This window comes from Aedes aegypti, chromosome 1 (genome assembly GCF_002204515.2).
Source record: "Aedes aegypti strain LVP_AGWG chromosome 1, AaegL5.0 Primary Assembly, whole genome shotgun sequence".
Taxonomy (NCBI): Eukaryota; Metazoa; Arthropoda; class Insecta; order Diptera; family Culicidae; genus Aedes; species Aedes aegypti.
In genome coordinates, this window is record NC_035107.1 from 85908568 (window position 1) to 85933949 (window position 25382).

Here is a 25382-nt window from a genome sequence, read left to right on the forward strand (position 1 = left end):
AATTTGCTGATTTCAGGCTAAGACCAGGGGTGGTCCATCTCGCCACACACAATTTTGCACACCTTCCATCGTCGCTCTTATCAGTCTCGTGAGCTTCCCGGGAAAGCTGTTCTCGTCCATGATTTTCCATAGCTCTACGCGGTCGATACTGTCGTATGCCGCCTTGAAATCGATGAAAAGGTGATGCGTTGGGACCTGGTATTCACGACATTTTTGGAGGATTTGCCGTACAGTAAAGATCTGGTCCGTTGTCGATCGGCCGTCAACGAAGCCGGCTTGATAACTTCCCACGAACTCGGTGACAGACGACGGATGATGATCTGGGATAATATTTTGTAGGCCGCATTTAAAGTGGTGATCGCTCGAAAGTTCTCACAATCTAATTTGTCGCCTTTCTTGTAGATGGGGCATATTACCCCTTCCTTCCACTCCTCCGGTAGCTGTTCTGTTTCCCAGATTGTGCCTATCAGCCGGTGCAGACAAATGGCCAGCCTTTCCGGACCCATCTTTATGAGTTCAGCTCCGATACCATCCTTACCAGCAGCTTTATTGTTCTTGAGCTGGTGAATGGCATCCTTAACCTCCCTCAAAGTGGGGGCTGGTTGATTTCCATCTTCCGCAGTACTGACGAAGGCATTTCCTCCGTTGTCCCGTCCTTCATTGCCTGTGCTCTCAGCGCCATTCAGATGCTCGTCGAAGTGCTGCTTCCACCTTTCGATCACCTCACGCTCGTCCGTCAGAATGCTCCCATCCTTATCCCTGCACATCTCGGCTCGCGGCACGAAGCCGTTGCGGGATGCTTCTGATAGAACTTACGCGTTTCCTGAGACCGGCACAGCTGTTCCATCTCCTCGCACTCCGTCTCCTCCAGGCGGCGTTTTTTCTCCCGAAAGATGCGGGTCTGCTGTTGCCGTTTCCGTTTATAGCGTTCCACGTTCTGCCGGGTCCCTTGATGCAGCATAACCGCCCGCGCTGCATTCTTTTCCTTCAAAACCTCCTGGCACTCCTCGTCGAACCAATCGTTCCGTCGACTCCGTCCCACGTACCCGACGTTGCTCTCAGCTGCATCGTTGATGACTGCTTTTACTGTTCTCCAGCAGTCCTCAAGAGGGGCTTCGTCCAGCTCACTCTCTTCCGGTAATGCAGCCTCGAGTTGCTGCGCGTATGCCGCTGCGACATCCGGTTGCTTGAGCCGCTCTAGGTCATACCGGGGCGGCCGTCGGTACCATACGTTGTTAACGACGGAGAGTTTTGGGCGCAGTTTGACCATCACCAGATAGTGGTCAGAGTCGATGTTAGCGCCACGATAGGTCCTGACGTCGATAATGTCGGAGAAGTGCCGACCATCAATCAGAACATGGTCGATTTGCGATTCTGTCTGCTGTGGTGATCTCCAGGTGTATCGGTATGGAAGGCTGTGCTGGAAGTAGGTGCTACGAATGGCCATATTCTTGGAGGCGGCAAAATCAATTAGTCGTAGGCCGTTTTCGTTCGTCAGCCGGTGGGCGCTGAACTTTCCAATCGTCGGTCTAAATTCCTCCTCCTGGCCAACCTGAGCGTTTAGATCTCCTATGATGATTTTGACGTCGTGGCTTGGGCAGCTGTCGTACTCGCGTTCGAGCTGCGCGTAAAAAGCGTCTTTATCATCATCAGTGCTTCCGGAGGGAGGGCTGTGCACGTTTATTATGCTGAAGTTGAAGAACCGGCCTTTGATCCTCAACTTGCATATTCTCTCATTGATCGGCCACCACCCGATCACGCGCCTCTGCATATCACCCATCACTATAAAAGCTGTTCCCAGTTCATGTGTATTGCCGCAGCTCTGGTTACCTCTAAACGTTCGCACCATTGATCCCTTCCAACACACTTCCTGCAACGCTACGATGCCGAATCCACGGTCCTTCAGCACGTCGGCGAGTATGCGTGTGCTCCCGATGAAGTTGAGAGATTTACAGTTCCACGTACCGAGCTTCCAATCGCTAGTCCCTTTACGTCGCTGTGGTCTTCGCCGATTGTCCCGGTTCGTATTCTCTCGTTGATTATTCGTTGCTTGATTTTTGTACGGCTGCACAGTGAGAAAATCGGGCTCCAAAACGCGACTAAATGCAATATCTCAGCTGGGTAACGGTTCCAGGAAATGATTTTGGCCATTCTAGATCGAAAAAAGGCTGCTGAATCGATTGGTGGCGGTCCCATTGACCGGAGACTTCGCCCTGGCCACCTAGAGCCCTGGAATCATCCTGAGTTCCTTACAGCAAGTAGAATTAATGAAACTGAAATAAACTGTCATGATTACGTTTTGCTGCGAAGCCTCACACAAAAATATTCTTACATGGGGGATTTTGTGAAATGAATTATTGACCGTTATGGCCATTTTATGGTTCCGGAGCAAACCCGGAACATCCGTAAAATTGGCAATATTAAAAAATTATATTCTGATAGTTCCTTTGTCTCTTGTCTCACGAGAGATTCTTAAAAGAGTTCCGCTAGAGATCCCTTAGGAGTTCTTCCAGGAATTCTTCATGGAAGTTTCTATAACTATCAGAACATTTTTTTTTTTTTTCAATTTTACGGATGTTCCGGGTTAATTACGGAACCAAAGTGATCAAACATATCACTTAATCCAATATGTTAGAATACTTAATTTTAATCAACAAGGAACATATGAATAATCTTTTTTTTTTTCAATATGGAAAATTTTACATATGTTCCGGGTTAGTTCCGGAACCATAAAATGGCCGTAATGGGCAAACATTCAGATTATTAAATACGAATTATAAGAGTACTTCCTTCTAACAAACAAGAGACAAAACATTTTGGATCATTTTTAGGAATCAAGTTCCTTGCGGTATGCGATCACCGTATCATATTAGGATGTTATACATTACTTCAATAATTCCGTAGTGGAATGTCTCCAGTATGTTTAAAAAAGGGCCAAAGATTCTCCCGGTGATTCCAGAGGGGGTTTCCGAAAGATTGATTCAAGAAAATCTTCGGTATTCCACTATCAAACTCACATGGGATCTCTGTATTCATATTAATTTATGAATTAATAATTATGAATTATTCTTCTATTTGTTCTTGTGGAATCTTCCATCGAAATACTCCAGGAGTTACTAAGGAATTCCTTCAGGAATTCACCAAGAAGTTCGTTCATGAATTCCTCCAAGCGTTTTTTTAGGAATTTCTTAATGAGCTCTTACAGGAATTCTGACAGAAGTTTTTTTTTTAGGATTCCTCCAAGAGTTCCTTCAAGAAAATCTTCCAGGAGTATCTTCAAGAATTCCTCCATGAGCGTTTTCAGAAAATACTCTAGCAGATCTTTCAGGAAATCCTTCAGAGTTTCCTTCAAAAACTCCTTCAGCAATTCCTCCATGAATTTCTTTGATAATTCTTCCAGGAGTTCCTTCAGGAATTACTCCAGGAAATCTTCAAGGATTCACTTCAGGAATTCCTTCAGGAGTTACTCCAAGATTTTCTTCCGGAATTCCCCCAGAAATTCTTTCAGGAGTTTCTTCAGGAATTACTCCAAGAGTTTCTCTAGGAAACCTTTTAGGAATTGCTCCAGGAGTATCTTAGAGATATCTCCAGGAATTCTTCAGGGATTTCTCCAGGAATTCTGCAGGAAGTGCTTTCAGGAATTCCTCCAGGAAATTCTGCAGAAATTCTTCCAGAAAATTCTACAGAAATTCCTCCAGGATTCTTTTGAGGAGTGCTTTCGGAAAAATACTCCAGGTATATCTTCAGGAATTCCTATAACAATTTCTTCATAAATTACTTTTGGAGATCTATAAAGATTTCCTCCAGGGTTCTTCTTGCCCCAGGAGTTCCTTCAGGAATTTTACCAAGAGTTCGTTCAAGAATTACTCCAAGAGAATCTTCAGGAATTTCTCCAGGTGTTCCTTCTGTAATACCTCAAGAGTTCCTTCAGAAGTTTCTACAGGAATTCCTTAAGAAGTTCTTTCAGGAATTACTCCAAGAGTACCTTCAGGAACCTTTCCAGGAGTATCTCCAGGAATTCATCACGGAGTTCCTTCAGTTATACATTCAGGAGTTCCTCCAAGAATTCCTAAAAGAGTTTCTTCTCAAATTAGTCCAGGAGTTCCTCCAGGTATTCATCCAGGAATTCCTCCAAATATACTTCCAGAAGTTCCTTCAGGAATTTCTCCAGGAATTCATCCATGATATCCTACAAGAATTTTTCCAGGAGTTCCTTCAGGATTTACTCCAGGAAATATTTCAGGAAATCTTCGATGATTTACTTCAGGACATCCTACACGTGTTCCATCAGGGAGTTCCTTCAGGAATTCCTCCAAGACTTCCTGTAGGAAACCCTTCGGGAATTCCTCCGGAAGTTTCCTACGGATTCCTCCAGAAATTCTTCAGGATTTTTTCCAGGAGTTCTTTCAGGAATTCCGTCTGGAGGTTGTTCGGAAGTTCCTGCAGGAGTTCGTCCAGATATTCCTTCAAATTTTACTCCAAATATTCCTGCAGGAGTTCCTTCGGGAATTCCTTGAAGGTTATTTTCAGGAATTCCTCCCGTAGTAGCTTCAGGAATTTCTACTGGAGTTTCTTCAGGTATTTCTCAGGAATTTCTGCAGGGGTTCTTTCAGGAATTTTTCCAGGAGTTCCTTTAGGAATTGTTCTAGAAGTTCCTTCAGGAATTCCTACAAGAGTTCCACTAGGAAACCCTAATGGGATTCATCCAGGAGTTTCTTCAGGAATTACTTCAGGAGCTCTTTCAGGATAATCCTTCAGGAATTTCTTTAAGAGTGCATTCAGAAATTCCTCCACGAGATTTCTACAGAGTTTCAGGAGTTCCTTCAGGAATTTTACGAAGAGTTCTTTAAGGAATTCCTCCAGGTGTTCCTCCGGTAATACGTCCAAGAGTTCCTTAAGGAATTCCTCAAATCAAAAAAAAAAAAATATATATATATATATCCTTCAGGAATTTCAAGAGTCAAGAGTTCTTTCAGGAACTCATCCAGTTCCTCGATAAATTTCCTCAGAAGTTCCTTCAGGTTTTTTTTTTTTGTAGAGTTCCTTCTGGAGTGTCCTCCAGGAGTATCTCCAGGAATTCCTTCAGTAATACCTCCAGAAATTCTTTCAAGAATTTCTCTAGGAGTTCCTTCAGGAATTCCTCCTGGAGTTCGTTCAGGAATTCCTCCAGGAGGTTCTTCGGAAATTCCTCCAGGAGTTCCTCCAAGTATTCTTTTGAATATTACTCCAAATATTCCCCCAGGAGTTCCTTCGGGAATTCCTTCAGAGTTATTTTCCTTCAGGATTTACTTCGGGAATTACTCCAGGAGTCCCTTAAGAAATTCCTCCAGGAGCTTCTCCAGCGATTCCTCCAAGCGTTTCACGAGAGATTCTTAAAGGAGTTCCGCTAGAGATCCCTTAGGAGTTCTTCCAGGAATTCTTCCAGGAATTCTTCCTTGAATCCCTTAAAGGATTTCTTCAAGTTCCTCCAGAGATATTACTTTATGGATTTCTCCAGTTGTTTTTCTAGGAGTTCCATCAGGGATTCTCCTGAAGTTTCTTCAGGAATTATTCCAGGAATACGTCCAGGAGTTCTTTCAAAGATTTCTCTTAGCATTCTTTTTGAACTATCAGATTATTTTTCCAATATGGAATATTTACGGTTGTTCCGGGTTTTGTTTAGGAATCATAAAATGACCATAATGGTCAAACATTCATATATTCGACATTCAAGAATACTTAATTAAAACTAACATGGAACATAGAAACTATCAAAACATTTTTTTGAATTTTACGGATGTTCCGGGTTAATTACGGAACCATAAGATGGACAAAGTGATCAAACATTCATATCACTAAATCCAATATGTTTGAATTTTTATATCTAGTTAATGCGTATTTATTGAGGGACCGAAGAACACTTTACTTAGAGTAACTGTGATAGATTTTAGGGTAGAGTTAAAAGCACTTGATTGGTTGGCGTTTGCAATCGAACTGATTTGCGTTTATTCGGTTGTTCACAATTAGACGATTGTTACAGAGAACGATCTTTGACGATCGTATGTACGGTAAAACTAGACACAACAAGAATACTTAATTTTAATCAACAAGGAACATATGAATAATCTTTTTTTTTTCAATATGAAAATTTTACAGATGTTCCGGGTTAGTTCCGGAACCATAAAATGGCCGTAATGGTCAAACATTCAGATTACAAAATACGAATTGTAAGAGTACTTCTTTCTAACAAACAAGAGACAAAGGAACTATCAGAATAAATTTTGTTTCAGTATTTCCATTTTTTCGGATGTTCCGGGTTAGTTCCGGAACCATAAAATGGCCGTAATGGGCAAACATTCAGATTACTAAATACGAATTGTAAGAGTACTTTTTTCTAACAAACAAGAGACAAAGGTACTATCAGAATATATATATATTTTTTTAATATTGCCAATTTTACGGATGTTCCGGGTTTGCTCCGGAACCATAAAATGGCCATAACGGTCAATAATTCATTTCACAAAATCCCCCATGTAAGAATATTTTTGTGTGAGGCTTCGCAGCAAAACGTAATCATGACAGTTTATTTCAGTTTCATTAATTCTACTTGCTGTAAGGAACTCAGGATGATTCCAGGGCTCTAGGTGGCCAGGGCGATGTCTCCGGTCAATGGGACCGCCACCAATCGATTCAGCAGCCTTTTTTCGATCTAGAATGGCCAAAATCATTTCCTGGAACCGTTACCCAGCTGAGATATTGCATTTAGTCGCGTTTTGGAGACCGATTTTCTCACTGTGGGCTGGCTTGCAGGGCCTGACACCAACCCCCTAGATTTCCGGAGGACCATTCCCCCTAAATGTTCGGAGGACCATAGTGCGCAGTTTAGCTTAGAGTCCTTCTCTGGCACTCGGACGATGATCAGCCGCCCCTGACATGGGGAACAGACGCTGTTGTGAGCCGCTCCTAACATGGAGTACAGACGCTCAAGGTTTGCAGAAGCAAAAGCAAAAGCAAATGTCATTCAATATTAGGGTTCATTCACAAATTTCATAACGCCAAAAATGGTTATTTTTAACACCCACCCACCCCCTTGTAACGCTTTTTTTTATGAATATTTTGGAAATTTTGTATGAGCCGTAATATCACGAGGACACCCACCCACCCCCTTCAGATTTGTGAATGGGCCCTTAACATCATGATCACATGAACAGTGGAAATTACATTCATCTACTTATAAGCATTTCGAGATAGTATGCTAGATATATCAAATCAGCATAATTGGGTATTGTTCAGTAATCCATGTTTCGTCCCAAATCGATTTGATATTAATATGGTATTGAAAATATTGCTGTTTCATCAACTTCCACTACGACTGATAAAAAGTTCTGTATGAAAATTTACCATGTATTTTTTTAGGCGTTGCAATATCTGACCCAATTATCATTTTAGTGTTTGTAAAATATACATGAGATATTCTACCTCTTTTACAGGGCTCTTTAATACCTTATTGGAAAACATCTGGTACATAATACCATTGTTCTGCTGCAATTTTCTTTTGCTCGGAAGATTAACTGAGATTAAAATCAATCACTTTCATCTGATTTATATTAAATATTAAAACAAAGTATTGATATTTTTTCCCCACCCTCAAGTGAAATTGCTCAACTTTTCGAGTCAAAATTTAATTTCCGGACATTCCCTGGTTTTCCAGGTTTTTCCAGATAGTCAATACCCTAAAATAGTTATATCAGATCGTTTTTTAAGATTTTTTTAAAAAATGAAGAAATTGATTGAAACAAATTGGAGGAATTTCGAAGCAATTCCTAAAACAAACCGTGAATGAATTCATTAAGGAAACCACAAGACAACGTTTGGAAGAATAACTGACGATACGCTAGAATAATTACTGGAGATATCGGTGGAAGAAATTATGTACAAATCTATATAGGAAATCCTGGAACAGTATATGTTCCCTGTGAAAATTACTGGTAATACCTAGAGAAATTCCTTTAAGGTGATTATAAAACGAAGCTAAACTTTGAATATTCAAGGGCACAAGACTGGAGAATCTGACAACTGTTCGTATTGAAAATCGATCAAATTTCCATCGCAGAGCGCTGTTTGGTTCTTAAAACCTGTGCTCTTGAAAATTCGAAACCCACCCCCGTTGTTACGATTTTTGTATAAATATTTTACAAATTTTGTATGAGCTGTAACATCCGAAGGACACCCAACCACCCCTTTTAGCGTTGGCCAAAATCTTTGGAGGAATTTCAGGGCGAATTCCTCGAAAAAAATGGTGGGAAATCTCAAGAGGACTTTCTGGAGGGATGTCCAGAGAAAGAAATGCTGAACCATTTCCTCAAGGAATCTGAGAAGTAATTTCTGGAAAATTATCGAGTATCTAAAGGTTTCCCCGGTTTTTGTTCAAAAAAGAGACTCTAACAGACCTTCCAATAAACATAGAGACTGCAGTGACCAAGTCTCTGAAAAGAGACTTGTTACCAGCCCTGTGAAATGAATCAAAAACGCCAATAATAGGACCCAGCTCCCATTCCAACTATCTTACCTACGGTGCATCCCTCCAGGATGATCATCCCGAGTGGTTCCCGGTCGCCCTTGCGCTCGAAATAGAACAGCAGATTGCCCTTGAGCACGAACCACCGCCGTTGCCAACTTTTATTGATCTCGCCCCGCTTGTTGAGCCATCCCTCAAGGTCAACCGGTGGCGTAGTCGCAAACATGCACAGATTCTTCTCGTTGATCTTCATCATTCGCGTTCCGGGATGGCTGGTGGATGATTCACGCACGCACGCACTCACTCGACTCGATGTTGGATCTCCGATCCGGACGTAAACAAACTCCACCCAAGCGCTAGGCAGATGAACTTTACAACCGATATTCCATTTTAATATTAGTTAATACCACTAAATTATATAAACAATGCTAGACCCAGTTGTGGCGCGTTTTGTCAGCAATCTATTTTTGGCTGAAGATCACTTTTTGATGAATGAAAATTTAATTTTATTCAATTGACTGACATGCCACTGTTGTGAATGTGTCGACTTGTCCTTTCTGATGGCGAACGAATGCGAAATGCGAATCTGATGGGCAGGGTGGCCAGGTAGTTTTTTTTTTTTTTTGAGTTATCGGTACACTGAACAAAATCTTCCGCCTCTAATTGAATGATTTTTGCCTCATCTGAGCCCCATACCTATTTTCAGACACATTCAGGATGATTTTCATCATTGTCAAAATCATCTGTTTACAAATCACACTGGATGAAAATCATCCGGCCTTCGGATGACTTTAATCGTTCCAAAAGATGTTTCATATTGAATGAAAATCATACACAGATGTAAACAATCGGAACTGGACTACTTTTTATATTTTCAAGAAATTTAAGTAAATGATGTCCAAACAATTATGGTTTTGTGTACTTAATCACATGCATTCATTCAATCACAATGATTATTCAGCTTTTTATTCACTAATATGAAAAGTATTCCCATGCATGCCGCAATTTTATATTTTCAGGAACAGGTGTCTCCTCAAAGCGTGGTCCGAATTGAATATGTCGTGAATCATTATTAGGCACCAACATCATTGGGTAGATTACGTTGTTGTTCTAGTATTCTTCAAAATACTAAACATATACTAGAAATAGAAGTAAATATTGATAATTATAAACTTACTTGTGAAATAAACGAAGAAATACTGAACACCACGATGCTGAAGCCATATTTGTTCAATGTTTACAAAGATGATTTGACATTTACGATCATTATCTTTCTACATGACAACTCAGACGATAATTGAATGATTTTTGTTTTGGAACATAGGATAAGATAAAATCACTCAAAAGTTGTATGTTTTCCATTTGTGTCATCTTAATTCAATTATCTAGTTATTACCATACAGATGTGTACTGAAAGTCATCGTAGAATTGGATGATTGTTGTTCATTACTTCGAAGAACATCATACTATTCTATATTCATTCAAAATAGAGAATATGCATGTTTGCATCCGAGTGAATTACAAATCATTCAATTTGGGACAGGAGCTTTCGTTCAGTGTAGGGTTGATAAACAAAATTATGTAAGTGCAATGCAAAAATCCAGAATAATTTTAAAGCCATCTAATTGAATTTTTTTAGCTTGAACTTTAAATCTCGCATAACTTTATAATCCCGCCCTAAAAGCTATTGCTAATCAAGTGTCTTTTCTATCTTCCAGTGATGATAGTAATGATATTGGTTCATTAATTCGTTATTAGTGTACAATAATGGTTTGTTTAGAATGAAGCACTATTTTAATAGATGCGGTTTAAAAACACCAAAGAAGAAATACAACGGTACTTCCAATAGGAAGTTTATTGACTCAAACCTGTGAATCGATAGCAATCTGCATATAAGCATAAAATTGGTAGATCTGGCCACCCTGCTGATTCCTTGCGAATCAATGCGTCGCGACGCTGCCTGTCATCATCATAATGATCATCATTATTTTATCACGACTGATGTGACGAATGATGACGATAAGATGAAACGTCAGAAAATAAAAGCCGCACAAAAACAGCTGTTCAGTTTGTATCACGCAACAACGATGAGTCTACTGGTGTCGGCTTTCCAGCGCGGTGTCCGCCGTTTGCCAAGATGTGTCAGTGTAATCCACCAGACGTGTCCAGAATCTGCACATCAACCACTTCCCGGTGGCATAACCGTCGAACGCCGGGTTAATCCCATTTTTCGGAGACACCTCAGCTCAATGAACCCGAACGATTTCATTGCGGTTTCCTTGATCGATTCCATCACCTTCGAAGCGGTTTGTTCCGACACGCTGGAGTCCTTATGCGATTATTTCGAGCAGCTGGTTGAAGAGGCAGCCTTCCTAAAATCGGCCGATATCACATATGGGGTAAGTCCAGGTCTACGCGCCATCACCTTGAAACTAAAATTCGTTTCTGCTTGCAGGACGGAGTGCTGACGGTAAACTTTGGGGAGCCTTATGGGACCTACGTTATCAACCGGCAATCGCCAAACCGACAAATTTGGCTGAGTTCCCCGAAAAGTGGCCCTAAGCGATACGACTTCATTCCGGACAAATCCAAGGTCAACGAAGGCTTCTGGCTGTACAAACACGACGGAGTTTCACTGCATGAGCTGCTCCAGAAAGAGATTGGGGTGATTGTGCAAAAGGAGGTGGATTTCCTGTCGCTTCCTCACAGTAAACGGTTGGATAATTGAAGGAGTTTTGCGGCAAAATTGTCGCCATTAGCATTAAATAGAGATGTTCTTTAATTTCAGACTCAGCAAAGCTAAAGTACTGATTAAATAATGATTTTTGATAGAAAAGTACCTATTCGAGATGGCTTATTTTTTTCTGAACGAAACGATTCTAAATTAATGGTAAGGGAGGTCTTAACAAAAAAGCCGCAAATGATACCATGACCCCACAGTTATGGATCAAATAGTGTGGAATCCAACCTGTGAAATTCAAAAAACGACATGGATAACGTAAAATTGTAGTTGAATTCGTGCTTTTAAGGTGAAACATCTCGGAATCCAAAGATGGCCGGCAAAATGGCCGACTTGTGCCCCTGCTCACGTTTTCAAAGGCACTAAACTGGAGGAATAACTGGCAAAAGTTTCTGATCTTCTTATTTTAAACTTTCTGCTAGTGCATAAAACCAAAATAAAAAGTACACTGTTGTTGAATGCTTTCTTCGCGAGATATGTGCCTTTGAAGTTTTAGTGCAATCTTAGAAGTTGATTCCAAACTGTTTCACCTTAAACTGCTCAAGGTTCTGTTCTGAGCCCAACACTATACAACATTTTTTCCGCAGACATAGTAAAAATCAACGGAGTCCAGTACTACTTTTTCGCTGATGACACTGGTTTTCTTGCCTCACATCGCGACGCAGGCACAATAATCGACACGCTACAGCATGCTCAGAACTCCATTCAAGAATACCAACAAAAATGGAAAATCGCAAGCCATTTTCTTTACTCGCCGTCGTAGCCCTCGTCATCTTAGAGACGTTCCGATACTTCCGATATATCGGAATATCGATATTTTGCTTTCGATATTCGATATTTTGGTATCGATATTTCCTATTCAATATATCGGTGGTATCGATATTTCCTTCCAATATATCGTAAGCCAATAATTGGATAACAATTGTAGGGTTTTCTCGTAAAACAAATGATTTTTAAATATTTGATAGCAGTTAACACACCAATTGTTATATGATGTATGTATCATAAAAGAAAATATTCATGTTCATATCGGTCATAATGCCGGTATTATTGAGGGTTCAAAGAATTGTTTGGGAATCGTAAAAAAACTCAACGTCAGGTACCCAAACTATACACGAATTTTGCGTCATTCAAATATATCAAATGATATTACGATATATCGATATTTTGATTCAATATATCGGTGGTATCGATACTTCGATTCGATAATTGTATCGAATCAAATATCGATACTTCGCAATATCGGAACGTCCCTACATCTACCCCAGAGATACGTTTCTTGCAATGGTGAGGACATTCCATGGTCACCAAATGTTGGTTATCTTGGTATAACCCTGGATCAGAAGTTAAAGTTTGGTTGTCACGTGACCAACTGCCTCCAAAAATGCGATAAGGTTGTCAAAATGCTGTACCCTCTTGTAAAAAAAGCTCCCGTTTGGACCCTGGTATCAAGATCCTGTTATACAAAACCGTTCTCAGGCCAACAGTTGCGTATGGCTCTCTTGCTTGGTACGACTGTGCACAATCACACCGGAAAAAAATTGATAGGGGAACTTACGTATTCTCGGCAGTCTAAGCCGATGTCGCGCTTCTTTTGTAATTTTCTTGGACATTAGCAGCCAATTTACGTGTTTGTGTGTTTCATCCGTTCGTTGCTCAATCTTCTATCGATTCACACCGACAGACCTGTTGAAATTTTTCTGGAAACGTGTTTACAACGCTGCGAACATCTCTTGTCAGTGTGACTATTGTCGGCAGCCTCAATCTCTTCGGCAACTTTCCCATAAGCGCTGAAGGCGAATCTGTTCGGCAGCTCCAAATCAGTCGCATTTTGAGGCGTGTTCATTTGAATTGATGACATCTCTGGAAAAATTGTTTGTTCTGTCTCGCAAATCTCGTCAGCGGGAAGCTGACAGAGCAAAGAATCATCTGAATATTTTCATTGGTGTGTTTTGATAGATAAATACTGTGTATTAGGCGTTTGAAATTTGGTTGCCGATAATAGTCGAATGGTGCCGAAGCCGTAAGTCTCCCTACCTAAATTCCTGGACAGCTGTTCGTCATCTGTAAATCCTCGTTTACAAGAGCTGGCCGCATAGATGTGACGTGATAGTATATATGCTATAATATATTTAAGCTTTTCTTTTTTCTGTGTTTTATCTAAGCAATTTCCAAGTTTTTTTTGTGCTTTTCCTTCCTTGTCCAAATAGCCTCTTGTCGTTGATTAACACAAAATGTGTTTTTTGTTCTATGTCATTGTTGTACGGAAGTCCATATCTCGATATTTAAACTCTAAACACAAATTGTAATAGCTAAGGTAAAAATAAAAATATTTGAAATTTGAAAATTTTAAACACATAAAAAAACGCCTTCCACTAATTGCGAGCAGTGATGCTAATGCTCAACGCATCATCTGATGCAGCTCAAATATAAATACTAAATAAGTAATATAGATGAGATCTAGGATAATTTAGGCAATCGCTCAAGCTTCATGGTATTTGTTGGATAGGACGTGTCAGACATAACTCTTTACTTGAACAGAATCAGTCACAAGCTGACGAATTGGCACGTATCAAATGAGCAATCATATCTGACCCTACATTTCCTTTGCATATTTGAATTATTCGTTTAAGAAATTTCAACAAACTGGAAACTCTATATTGAATTGGTTGCGTCATTCTCCGTCCATTGCAAATCAAAATCATTTGGATGATGCCGTTGATACTACAGCGTCCTACATTATGGAAGCTTTTAAAGAGGTTGGCCTTTGTGGTCTATAAATACTAGAGAAAATTTCCAGAAAATTCCTGAGAGAATTTTTATAAATTATTGGAAACATTTCTGAAAAAAATCCGGTGGGTATTTCTATAAGGAAGTTAAAAGTAATCTCTGACGATACTTCTGCTGAAATTCCTGATGCATTCCTACAAAGATCTCTGAATCATTTGTTTGGATCTCTAGAAAATCTTGGTAGATTTTCTAGATAAACTGTTGTCTTTATAACATTTTAAAAAATGGTTTAGCATTGCCTACAATGTTTTATTTAAGTATATTCAAGTATTTTAGGTAAGAATCCAGTTTTATTAACATCTGTAATGTTGCTATGATTTGTGGTACCGAAGACGGATGCAGAAGTTGACAGCTAACAGCATTGAGGGCATTACCTTTTAGACAACGCTGTAGCCGCATCAAATTTTCAGCATCAGTGTAGCCACACATTTCGGTTGAGGTGGTGTAACTACTATAAAACAAAGGCCAATCCACTGGATTACCATCGAAAATGGGGAGATCCTTCGGTACCACGTGACGAGCAGTGAGTTGCTGCGCATTTGGCCCTATGTGGACCACTGCAGGCACGGAAGAAGAAGTTGTTGCTTGTTTCGACATAACCGGATTTGAACAACTTGAAACAAACGTGATAGGCGGACAAAAAGCGAACTTGAAATCTGTGGACAACCAAGCGAACTAGTGGTTGATATGGAACCCGGGTAGGTCGATTTATGCTTATATTAGATACAGCAGAGGCATTCGGCCTCGAATGATGTTCCGAATGTTCCTAATCAACCGGTTGAGTTGGATTGAAAGGGAAGGAAACTTGGATTGGATTTAACATACCTTCACGTGCCGCATTAGTAGCAAACCTGTTTGTCTGACCTGCACACTTTTCCACCATTGTTGAACCAATAGATTGGCGACTGTACGGCAGCATATTCCGACGACGACGGACATCTTCGTCGGCTGGTTGCTCCGCTGACTGTAGACGTAGTCGATCTTACTCACACTGCAGCTCTCGCATCTTCTGTTCGAGTTCATTGGCACGAGTTCTGGAGTCCCACGATATTTTAGGTGATGCTCTAGCCATTTCCATTTGCTTGGATTTGGGCGGTGATATCACATTGAGGGAATGAACGGGAACGTGTGACGGAGAACAATGAATCCTCTTCCAAATGATCAAAAGGATCGCATACCGAACTCTGCGTTACAAACATCTCAGTCGGATTCGCAGCTGCGACACGGAAGTTAACGGTTGATCGATGCCGAGCGGTTGAAGAGACGTCGAAGTAGGATTCAATGTAACTTTAGCGCATACCGGTTCCTAGATTTAGATGCATGATCCACAGCTTCCTGCATCAACTTCTCCTGTGCATTTTGCTCCTCCGCTAAGCGTTGCATCTGCAACTGGATGTTCGCTAAACGTTACGTGAGATGAACGGGACGAATTAATTTTTGCTGCGTTGTTTTGTTCTTTCACACAGTGGTAGCAACTGAAAGTGCGATCCTTGATTCCCTCATCAACTTTCGCGCAAGAAAAATGATACCATCTCTCACATACATCGCACTGTACCATATATCGCTCAGCGGCATCAGGACGATTGCAGCCGGGGCAACTAGCTTCTGTGACTGCTTCTTCTTCCGAGAGTTATGTAACGATGCTGAATCGTTCCGGCCGTGGCCTGAGAGTAAGCATTCTGCTCTGGGTAGCCTTGGAACTATCCAACAATTTGAGGTTGTTGGTTGGATAAAATTTCTTAAAGTTTTGTTGCTCTTGATATGGACTTCTGTGAGTTTTCGGATCTTCTTTAGCAAACCCAGCATTGATGTGTGAATGCTTTAAGCTGAAACGTTTTATTATGTGATATTTAGATTAACTTTAAGTGTTTTTAATGTGTTAGACTTACAAATTTTAATCCTCTTCAAGTTTAAAGTCCAGTGTGTCAGTCTTTTGGAATCGACTTTTTGCATGTAATCTATTTCATATAAATGTTCATTTTAGCTAATTCATAGACGTATACATCCATGTTTTTACTTACGATTAAGATACAAATTCAATAAAGATTTTAACTAATATGTATTAATAAGATATAAGTTTTAATTTGCACATGTTATATCAGTTACTACTTTCTTTTCTGTTTTCTTTCTCAATGTCAATGTCAGTTGTCTCATCATTAAAATTTGTCCTGTCAATGTCAGTCGTCCTGTCAGAATTCGTGATCGGTTCAAGGCCAGTATGCACCGAGTGACCGTCGCTAACAAGTATATTAAGTAAGAATCTAGTTTCTGCGAATTCTTCTCTGACCATATAAACAGTAATATTAAAAGCAACATTTTTTAGTGTGAAGACGAAGCCATACTTCAAAAATTCAAAACACATCTGCAGAACCATACAGCGTTTCGAGTTGAAAACCTGATCCAGTAATTGATCAATCGAGTTACACTTCAAATCATCAATTTTTCAAATTGAACACAAATCTAGAAAATCAGACAGCTATTCAAGCCAAAAACCGAGCAATCGTTCAGAGAGTTTTGCTCTTAAAGATTTGAGAAATAGCTTCGATTCATCTCCACTCTAAAATATGCGTGCCTTTCTGTAGTCTTACAAATAATTCAATGAATTCTAGTTTTTGATAAATTTTTAAGCTCTATCATGAAGTTAGATAGAAAAATTAGCCTGAGACCACGCTACGGCTCTGAGACTTTAGAGAGACCAAGTCTCTAAAATGAGACATGCTATTATCCCTGCGTTTCCATCGGGTGAATGATGATATAGGCTCAAATATAGCGATGGCCCAAATATCCAAATTGACGGGGAATGTGCTTCTGGAGCAAGGATGTTCTTTCGTTTCAGACACGGTAAAGCTTAAGGTACTGATTAAAAAATGGATTTTAATAGAGTCATCATTTTTTTCACGATTCCGAATGAAACGATTCTTGTGAATGTTGCTGACCAGTGTGTTCTAGGGCGGAATCGCGGGTCGATTCTAACAAACTACCATCTAGAATGTCCTTTAGACTAAAAGAGTAGGAAGTATTCGTCTATTCGTTTATGGGGAGAGAGGTTACGATTGTTTGCACTTACCCGGATCCAGCCCCTTCACCGTTGAGGAAACTGATGATATTGATAGCGGATGTCCCATCGGCCATTCCAGACATGTTTGCACCACCTTGGGACGACTGCGATTGACCAGGGTCCAAGAAACTCATATAATCCTCCTCCTTGATTTCGCCAACTCTGCTGCTGCTGGACTGCATGCTCTGCGCTGCCGACATGTGATTCTCCTGAAGCAGCTTATCATACTCCTGGAAGATGTCCTTGAACTCTTTTATTTCGTTCTTGTTCTTGTTTCCCAGCTCTTTGTAGTAGTTGTGCAAACTGGTCACGCTTCGTTTGGTCACCGAATGGTAGCCTTTCTCCAGAGTCAATATATCCAGGGCGGACTCAATTTCGCGACCTTCGCTAATCAGAACGTCGCGCATCGCCTCACAAAGCATCCTCATGTACTGATCTATGCCATCGACCATCATGATAAGGGCCGACTCGTTGATCTCGGAAAATCCGGCCACCCTTAGCAAACCACAGATAACCTTCCGGTGCACTTGCATCAGCACAGGTCGGGTCAATTTGGGATAGTTTTTCGGTTCTCCACGCGTAAATTTACTATCGTGTGGATGAACGAACCAGAAAGGGCGGGTGATTTTCTCATTCCTGCACAGGTCAGCTGTATTGGCCGGTGGGAAGTCAATATTCGGCATCAATTGGCACGGATTCAGTATGTAACTGTAGCCGGACTTGGTGGAATATGTGTCGATGAGGGTTTGGATCATCTCAGTCTGGTTCATCACTTCGACTGTCTGGGTAACCAGAGGGTTTTTCAACGGAAGCCTACAAAAGCCAACAGTTGAAATAGATAAAGATGTACCAATAGTCGATCAGCTAATACGAACAAGGGACCCAGATGCAAAGGAATATTGAAAGTCTGTTTCCAAGCTTTTCAAGGGTATTTAAAGTTTGTTTTTCAAACAGAAAAAAAACTTGATTCGTGAATAATATATTAATGTCTTGCTATTTCAGTTTGAAAAATTCTTCCAATCAAGCGTATGCTAGAATAAGGGCGTAAGTCGCATGATCGATTTCTCTTCATCGATCCTCTCTTCTTTGAATAAAAGTTACAAGATGCAAATTTTTCAACATTTTTTCACTTCAGACCGCTTGGCAGTGATACAATCTTGCGTCCTAAGGTGAAAAAATGCCGACAAATTTGCATCTTGTCACTTTTATTCACAATAGAGAGGATCGATGAAGAGAAATCGACTATGCGCCTTACGCCATTATTCCAGCACACGCTTGCAATATAGTTTTGTTTATCATTAGTGCCCGAAAATAGTGACTTTAGTACAATTTTCGTGAAAATAAATTACTATTGACCTGGACAATAAATAGTGAATAATGAATGTCACTAAAAAAAGCGACTCGCTACCAGCCCTGTTATAATGAATCGCTTACCGTGTATCCCTGGTGATGGTGTACGGAAGTTTGATCTGCTGGAATTTTTCCATCTTCGTCATGGGTAGGATAATCTCGGTGCTGGACAGTTCCTTTTTCTTGTCGCTCCCATCCTGGAAGGAGCCCCAATGTTTTCGTTTCATCTGAAAGCAGGAATTTGGACTGCACAAGGCGCACTGTAAACACAACACTCAGAAGCAAATCCGGCTTGACGCCACAATGATCATCGATGACAATCGGTGACAAGATGATGTTTGTTTTGATTGCAATCCAATTGTACGGAAAAATGTCTTCCAATGTCTTCCACTTTAAACTTTTCAATTATCATGGTAACTTAAGGGCAACATAAACGGTGGTCAATTTTTTGGTCCAAATTCACTCCAAATATGTGGAAATTATTTGGACCAGTAAAAATAAAACAAACCGCCCGCGGATGCACCGGTGTTGTATTTTTTCTGATCAATTTCAAACGTGATCAAAAAACAAACATGTTGTTGATGCTTGGAAAAGCAAAATTCAAGCTGAATCCCTGGAGAAATTAACGTAACCACCGGAGGAATGCGCATTAAATATATCGCGAAATTTACAAAGGAGTTCCTGGCAAAGTTCATTCATCCTGAAAGTTCAGGCGGACTAAGGAATTATTGACGTTTTGTATATTTGAACTCCTGGTGGAACTTATCGTTTCCGGATGAACTATGACCTAGGAGACGAACTTAGGGATTCTTGATGGAACTCCCGATAACATTTTTTGAGGAACTCCTGGGAACGGTAGCCTCAAAAATTTTTGAAGTATCTCCTAGAGAAATTTATGGAAGAACTCCCGGGGAGACTCTGGAAAATTCCTAGAAGTATTTCAGTAGAAACACCTAGCGGAATACCAGCACGAACTTCGGTAGAATTCTTGGTGGAGCTGCCAATGGGATTGTTGGAGCAACTCTCAGAGAAATTCCTGATTGAAGTGTGGTGGAATTCCTGGAGGAACTCCAGTTTAATTCTGGAAGGAACTTGTTAGGAATTTCCGGAGGAGCTCCTAAGAATTTCGAGGCAATCGCAGCGGAGCTCCAAAAAAATTCCAGGCGGAGTTCTGAACGAAATCCCAGGGGGTATTGCTATTGGAATTCCCCTGAGGAATTCATGGATAAAATACCCGGAGGAGTTCTTGGATGATATCTTCGAACAATAATCTTTGAAATTTCCGGAGGAAATCAGCGGAGGAATTTCTGGAAAGAATGCCGAAAGAATTTCTTAATAAAAGCCCTTGAAGATATGCTGGAGAAAGTCACCGGAGGAGTTCTTGGGGATATCTCCGGTAGAATTCCTGGACTTGATCCCCGGAGAAAATGCTATTGAAAATCCATTGATGAGTTATAGGGCTATATACCCGAAGGAATTCCTAGATGTTATCTCTTGAGGAAGTCCTTGGAGAAAATCGCCGGAGAAATTCCTTATGCAAATCCCCAGAAAAATAACTGGAGGAAATCTCGGGATAAATCTTCTGCAAGAATCTCAGAAGGAATTTTTAGAAATAATCTCCGGAGAAATTTATTAATGAATTTCTGAACAAAATCCCCAAAAAAAGGAACAAAAGGATTTTTTATTGGAAATCCCCTGAAGAATTCCTGGAGAACATTCCCGGAGCAGCTCTTGGTGGAAATCCCCGGAGGAAATCTTGGTAGGAATTTCTGGAAAAAATCTCCGGAGAAATTCCTGGTGCAAATTCCGGAGAAATTCCTGGAGGAAATGCTCGCATAAATTCTCCTAAAAATTCCCTAAGGAATTCCTGGAAGAATTTTATAATGAAATCCACAAAGAAGAACTTTTAACAAAATCCTGGTGAAACTCCGTAGGAATTACCGTCTAGAGTAATCCACAAAGAAACTCTTGAATTTTTTTGAAGAACTCTGAAGGATTACCCGGAGGAAATGTAGAGAATTTTCTGAAGTAACTTCAGGATTGTTCGAAGTGAAACTGCGGAAGATTTTCAAAGAACTACTAGAGCAGCTCGGAATAATTCCTGTAGAATTCCGAAAAAATATCTAGGAGAAAATCCGAAGAAATTCCCGATGGAGCTCCAAAAAAATTCCCGGATGAAATTTGAAGCAACTCCCGGAGGAACTTTCATAAGGAACTCAGAAGAAATTTATGGAGGGTCTCTAAAGAAGGAGGAACTGAGGAATAATTTCAAGAGATACTCCGAAGAAATTCCTAAAGGAACTATAGAGGAAATCCCGGAGGAACTCTGAAAAATCTCCAAACGAAATCCTGAAGGAGCTTCAAGAAATGTAAGGAGGAAATCCAATAATTTTTTGAAGGAACACTGAAAGAATTCTATGAAAATCCATGGAAAAACCCGTGGGAGTTCTCGGTAAAGCTCCAAAGGAATTCCCGTAGTATATTGAATTCCCGGACAAACTTTGAAGAACTTACAGATGGACCGCCGAAGGAATTTCCGGCAAGTATTCTGAAAAAAAAAAATCTTGAGGAATTCTTAAAGAAATCTTCGGAAGAATCCTTGAAATCTCCAGAGGAATCACTGGAGGAAATCCTGGAGATAATTCTCGGAGGAATTCCTGGACGTGATCTCAGCAGGAAAATCTGGAGGAAATATCTGGGGGAATCCTTGGAAGAAATCGCCGGAAAAATTACTGGACAAAATCCCCGGAAAAAATCTCCGGAGGAATTTCTTTTTCTAGAGGAGTTCTTGGGAGAAGTCCCCCGTGGCATTCCTGGAGGAAATTTCTGAAAGGAATTCTCGGAGGAATTCCTGGAGGAAATCCCTAGGGGGTTAATTTCTGGAGGAGATCTCTGGAGGAATTATTGGAAGAAATCTCCGGAGAAACACTCTGAAAAAAATATTCTTGACAAAATCCTCAGAGGAAGTCCTAAACAAAATCCCAGGATGTATAAATTGCTCGAGGAAATCTTTGAAAAAAATTCTAAACTGAATCCCCGGAGGAATTTTTGAAGAAAATCTACAAAGGTTTTTTGGGGGGGAAATCCCTGGAAGAATGCTGGGAAAAAATCCCCGGATGAATCTCTGAAGAAAATCCCCGAAGAAATTCCTGGAGGAAATTCCCAGAGGAGTTCTTGAGAAAACCCCGTAGAAATTCATGGAAAAAATCCTCAGAGTCAGAGGTAATCTTGGACGAAGTTCTAGGAGAAAATGCTATTGAAAATTCACTGGGGAGTTCTAGCTGGATATCTCCGAAGGAATTCCTGGAGGAGATCCCCTGAGGAAGTCTCTGGAGGAAATTCTCTTAAAAATTCCTGTAAGAATTCCCCGGATGAATTCCCGGAGGAAATCTCCGGAGAAATTCCAGGTAAAAATGCTCAGGCCTGTGTTGGTAGCAAAGATCAAAGCTTTAAGCCAATCTTACTCCATTAGAGAAGCTAAGTAGAACACAGAACGCTTCGATGCTTACTGACTTTAAAATGGCTTGCTCAATTTTCACCACCTAATAACATTTCAATCTTGTTGCTCCCTTGCGACGCCTATCCACCTAGTCATTTTCATTATTTGCAAAAATCTGCTATAGGCTCCCTTTACCTTTGAGTCCGGAGGTTATGAATTACTCTAAGAATTTCTTCAGATTTTTTGAAGGTTTCAATACTTCTTGATATTTTTCATTGTTTTTTTTTCTCAAGATTTCAAGGATTAGGTAGCCGGATCCTATTCATGGCACGTTTGATTCACTTCGGCAGTGGGGTTTTTTGAAAGCTTCTAAGCTCATATACGGCCACAATTGTCTTAAACGCGATGCATAGCATTGAAGTGCTTCTTATGGGGAAGTTTCGGACAATTCGGCCGAGAAAAACCCCCATGCCAAAGTGAATCATGGAAGTGCCCAAGTAGCTCTGTACCCTACTTGGATAATTTGTGCATGAAATGCATGAAATTCATTCAAAAAAATCAAGCTAGTTCTTTTTATGTTTGGAATTACATGAATGACTTAACTATATTTCATTTTGAAATCTCCCAATAAATCTTCTACGGATTTTTAAAAGATATAAAAGAGTTTGATGGGAATCAAAGCAGGAATTTCATTGAAATTTCTGTCTTTTTTCTATCTTCAGGGGTTTTGTTTTTCAGGAATACCATGATCCAATAAAATCATTAGAGATTCTCAAAGATTTTCACCAGACATTTTTCTAAGGACTACTCTCTTCCGAGAATATCTGAGGTAACTAATAAAAGAGCACTTCATGGAAAGTTTTGAAACAAATACACAAAAAATTACCAGTATTTGAGCATCTTTTTCCTCTGTAAAAAAAAATTAAAAACAACCTAAAAATTTCTGAAAACGGTTTTAGTAGAAATCTCTTGAAAAATCTATGAAGATCTGGTTTTTTATCTAGTGAAATTTTCATCACAGAAACTCCAGATAAATGGTTAGTAATAACCTATAAGAAATCTGTGCCAAATTTCGGACTTTCATATAAAGCCAAAATTGTATGAATGGGTCGAAAATTGGTGCTCTTCCCCTAATTGTTTAAAGTCTGGGTAGAATTTCAAAGAAAACTCCAGAATTGCAGACATCTCGTTCCCAAATTCTCTGAATTCCATTGAGCTATTTATCCGAGTATTTTGGTAAGGATTTCTAGCAAGATGATACTTCTATGATATTTTACAAAATCGATAAAGAAATGATGTACAAATTCTTAAAAAAAAGAAACTTCTAAAATTTCTCCAGACAGTTTTGAGAACTTGCAAAAAGATTTCTGCGGTTTTTTCACTAAAATTGTTTCAATTAGTTTCAGCCCAAAGTATCTAGAATACTCCACAGACTCCTTTGAAACATACCTAAGAGTATTCTTAAACAAATCAGAAAAAATGTCATTGAAATTTATTGAGGATATTTTTTGCAGATATTGTTTGAAATATTATCAAACAATTGTTGAAGGAATTCTGAAGAAGTTTCCAGTGGAAAAAACCTTGACAGATATCCCTGGAATAATTTCAGAAGCAAAGATTGTAGCAATCTCAGGAAAAATCATATAATTATGAATTCGTAAAATAAATACACGAGAATCACTGAAACAGATTTTAGAACAAAAAAAAACATTGTAGGAATCCCTGAATACCTTTGATGAATCTCTGGAATAATATTTAAATGCATTACTAGAATGTTTTTCCAAATGGAAATTCGGAGAGGGATAGCTGAAGATGGAGTAAGGCGTGCAAAAATCTTGTAGAGGCGTTTCTGAATTTTCCAACTCACATGTTTTTTTTAATCTAGGAATTGTAAAAATGCCAATAATTTAAAATTGTCTTCCAAATGTCTTCACAAATTCTGAAAAGTCTTCCAAAAATCTTCCGTCTTCCAAATGTCTTCCACACTACTCAAATGTCTTCCAATGGAAGACATGTCTTCCAACCTGGCATCCCTGATTGCAAAAATCATCAGCCCTTTCCGAAATATCCCTCTCAAAGGTGTTTTAGGGGGAGATGATTGAAAATGCACAAGTTTGCATGAACACAGGTCAAGATCCTTCGACATTTCATAGTGATCACTAAAATTATATTTATTTAGCAATGCAAATTCTGATAAATAAAATTGAGAATAAGGGCCCATTCACAAATTTCATAACGCTGCAGGTTTTTTTTTGTTTTTATAAGGGGGAAATCTGCAAACAGATCCCCTGAGAAGGTAACTCAGGGAAAGCGGCGATGACGCACCAACGACGACCCGCTAAAACTAGCCTATGCACTGTGCTTGAGCAATTCTTTTAAAATTGCTCAAGTGGTGAACAGTGCATCGACATGACCCTTGGACTCAGACCCTTATCTCCCCTGAACCACCTTACGGCATTGCATTAAAATGAAGATGAATCGAAGCCAAACCTCAAATTCTAAAGAGCACAAATCTGGAGAACCAAAGATCCGTTTGAGCTGAAAACTTAATCGATTGATCGCTAGCTGGTGTTGACCAATTGATTAAGTGTTTAGCTCAAACGAGTGTTCGGTTCTCCAGATTTGTACTCTTGAAAATTTGAAGTATGGCTTCGATTCATCTTCACCTTAACCATTAGAAATGTAAACTTATCAGACTACTAAATGTTTATTATCATGTGATATCATGTATGGTGCGTGTTAACGAAGTTGCTACATGAAGTATTTCAACAAGTCGTCTAACATTATTTTCATTTGATAAAATAATTCTTTATATTGAAAACACAAGACCTCGTGAGCGGTTATTGGATTACTAGGTATTTTTATGTGTTCCAATAACCGCTCATGCAAAAAATTAAACAAAATTTCAAAATGTCGTTTTAAGTATACAGCCTTCTGTATTACAGTAGTAGCTATGGGTTGACCATAAAAAATATCAAAATAAATTACAAAATTCGAAAAAAATCCATTTTTTAGTAAATTCGTACCGAAATCTGTGAACCGTAAGCGGAAATAGGAACACTTAGATGCAGTAACAAATGCAATTAAATATTTTTTATGAAAGTTTTTTAAATTATTTTAATTTTGCCGCTGATTACCTATACTTGGAGCTACATTGTAACATGGAAATAGTTTTGAACAAAATAATAATACACATTTGGACACAAAACTTCCCTTAAATGAGCGGAATCTGGTACACTGATGGTACGAACCTTGATTTATCTACTACAGTCATTCATTTTGTTGTGAGATCACGCGTATCGCAAGAATAAAGGATCAAAATGGTTATGCCAATGGATTGCGATTTTTTTTACCACTTAGACTTTAGTGATCTGCATTTCGTCTTTCTCAGATTTCGCCTTCGATTTCGCAGCCCCTTTTCGATCACCGCCGCTCATGCAACTATCCTGATGTTCATGACAGTTTTCTCCGGCCGGCTCAATGTTTACCATTTTACACAACAACACAA

General features: G+C 39.7%; 3 protein-coding genes across 6 annotated transcripts in view; 1 reads left to right on the plus strand and 2 right to left on the minus strand.

Annotated features, from left to right (window-relative positions):
* LOC5576596 (sesquipedalian-1) overlaps positions 1-9080 on the minus strand; it is a 29717-nt gene extending 20637 nt beyond the window's left edge. For 3 of the 4 annotated variants that reach the window (XR_002499800.1, XR_002499802.1, XR_002499799.1), the window contains exon 1: positions 8549-9079. Coding sequence is in view for 1 of the 4 variants with exons in the window: in XM_001656130.2 (XP_001656180.2) it covers positions 8549-8753 (205 nt within the window). In the remaining 3 variants the exon portion in view is untranslated. Of the gene's footprint in view, positions 1-8548 lie in introns of all 4 variants that reach the window. The other variant, XM_001656130.2, reaches the window with a different exon arrangement.
* A 1451-nt stretch (positions 9081-10531) lies between these two features.
* Positions 10532-11336, plus strand: LOC5576595 (frataxin homolog, mitochondrial). The gene is made up of 2 exons (XM_001656128.2): positions 10532-10896; positions 10953-11336. The coding sequence occupies exons 1-2, from the start codon at positions 10585-10587 to the stop codon at positions 11223-11225; spliced, it is 585 nt and encodes a 194-aa protein (XP_001656178.2). The 5' UTR covers positions 10532-10584; the 3' UTR covers positions 11226-11336.
* Positions 11337-16881: 5545 nt separating this feature from the next.
* On the minus strand, positions 16882-18754 carry LOC5576593. Its single transcript, XM_001656126.2, has 3 exons — positions 18520-18754; positions 17095-17898; positions 16882-17028 (listed from the first exon to the last, which is right to left on the minus strand). Exons 1-3 carry the CDS (start codon positions 18660-18662, stop codon positions 16923-16925), a joined length of 1053 nt encoding a protein of 350 aa, XP_001656176.2. The 5' UTR covers positions 18663-18754; the 3' UTR covers positions 16882-16922.
* Between the last annotated feature and the right edge of the window lie 6628 nt (positions 18755-25382).

Coding starts and splice junctions, on each gene's coding strand:
- LOC5576595 (XM_001656128.2), top strand. CDS start 10,585: ATGAGTCTACTGGTGTCGGCTTTCCAGCGCGGTGTCCGCCGTTTGCCA. Junction 10,897..10,952: donor CGGCCGATATCACATATGGG/GTAAGTCCAGGT, acceptor TTCTGCTTGCAG/GACGGAGTGCTGACGGTAAA.
- LOC5576593 (XM_001656126.2), bottom strand. CDS start 18,662: ATGAAACGAAAACATTGGGGCTCCTTCCAGGATGGGAGCGACAAGAAA. Junction 17,899..18,519: donor ACCATCACCAGGGATACACG/GTAAGCGATTCA, acceptor TGGCTTTTGTAG/GCTTCCGTTGAAAAACCCTC. Junction 17,029..17,094: donor GGTGAAGGGGCTGGATCCGG/GTAAGTGCAAAC, acceptor CTACTCTTTTAG/TCTAAAGGACATTCTAGATG.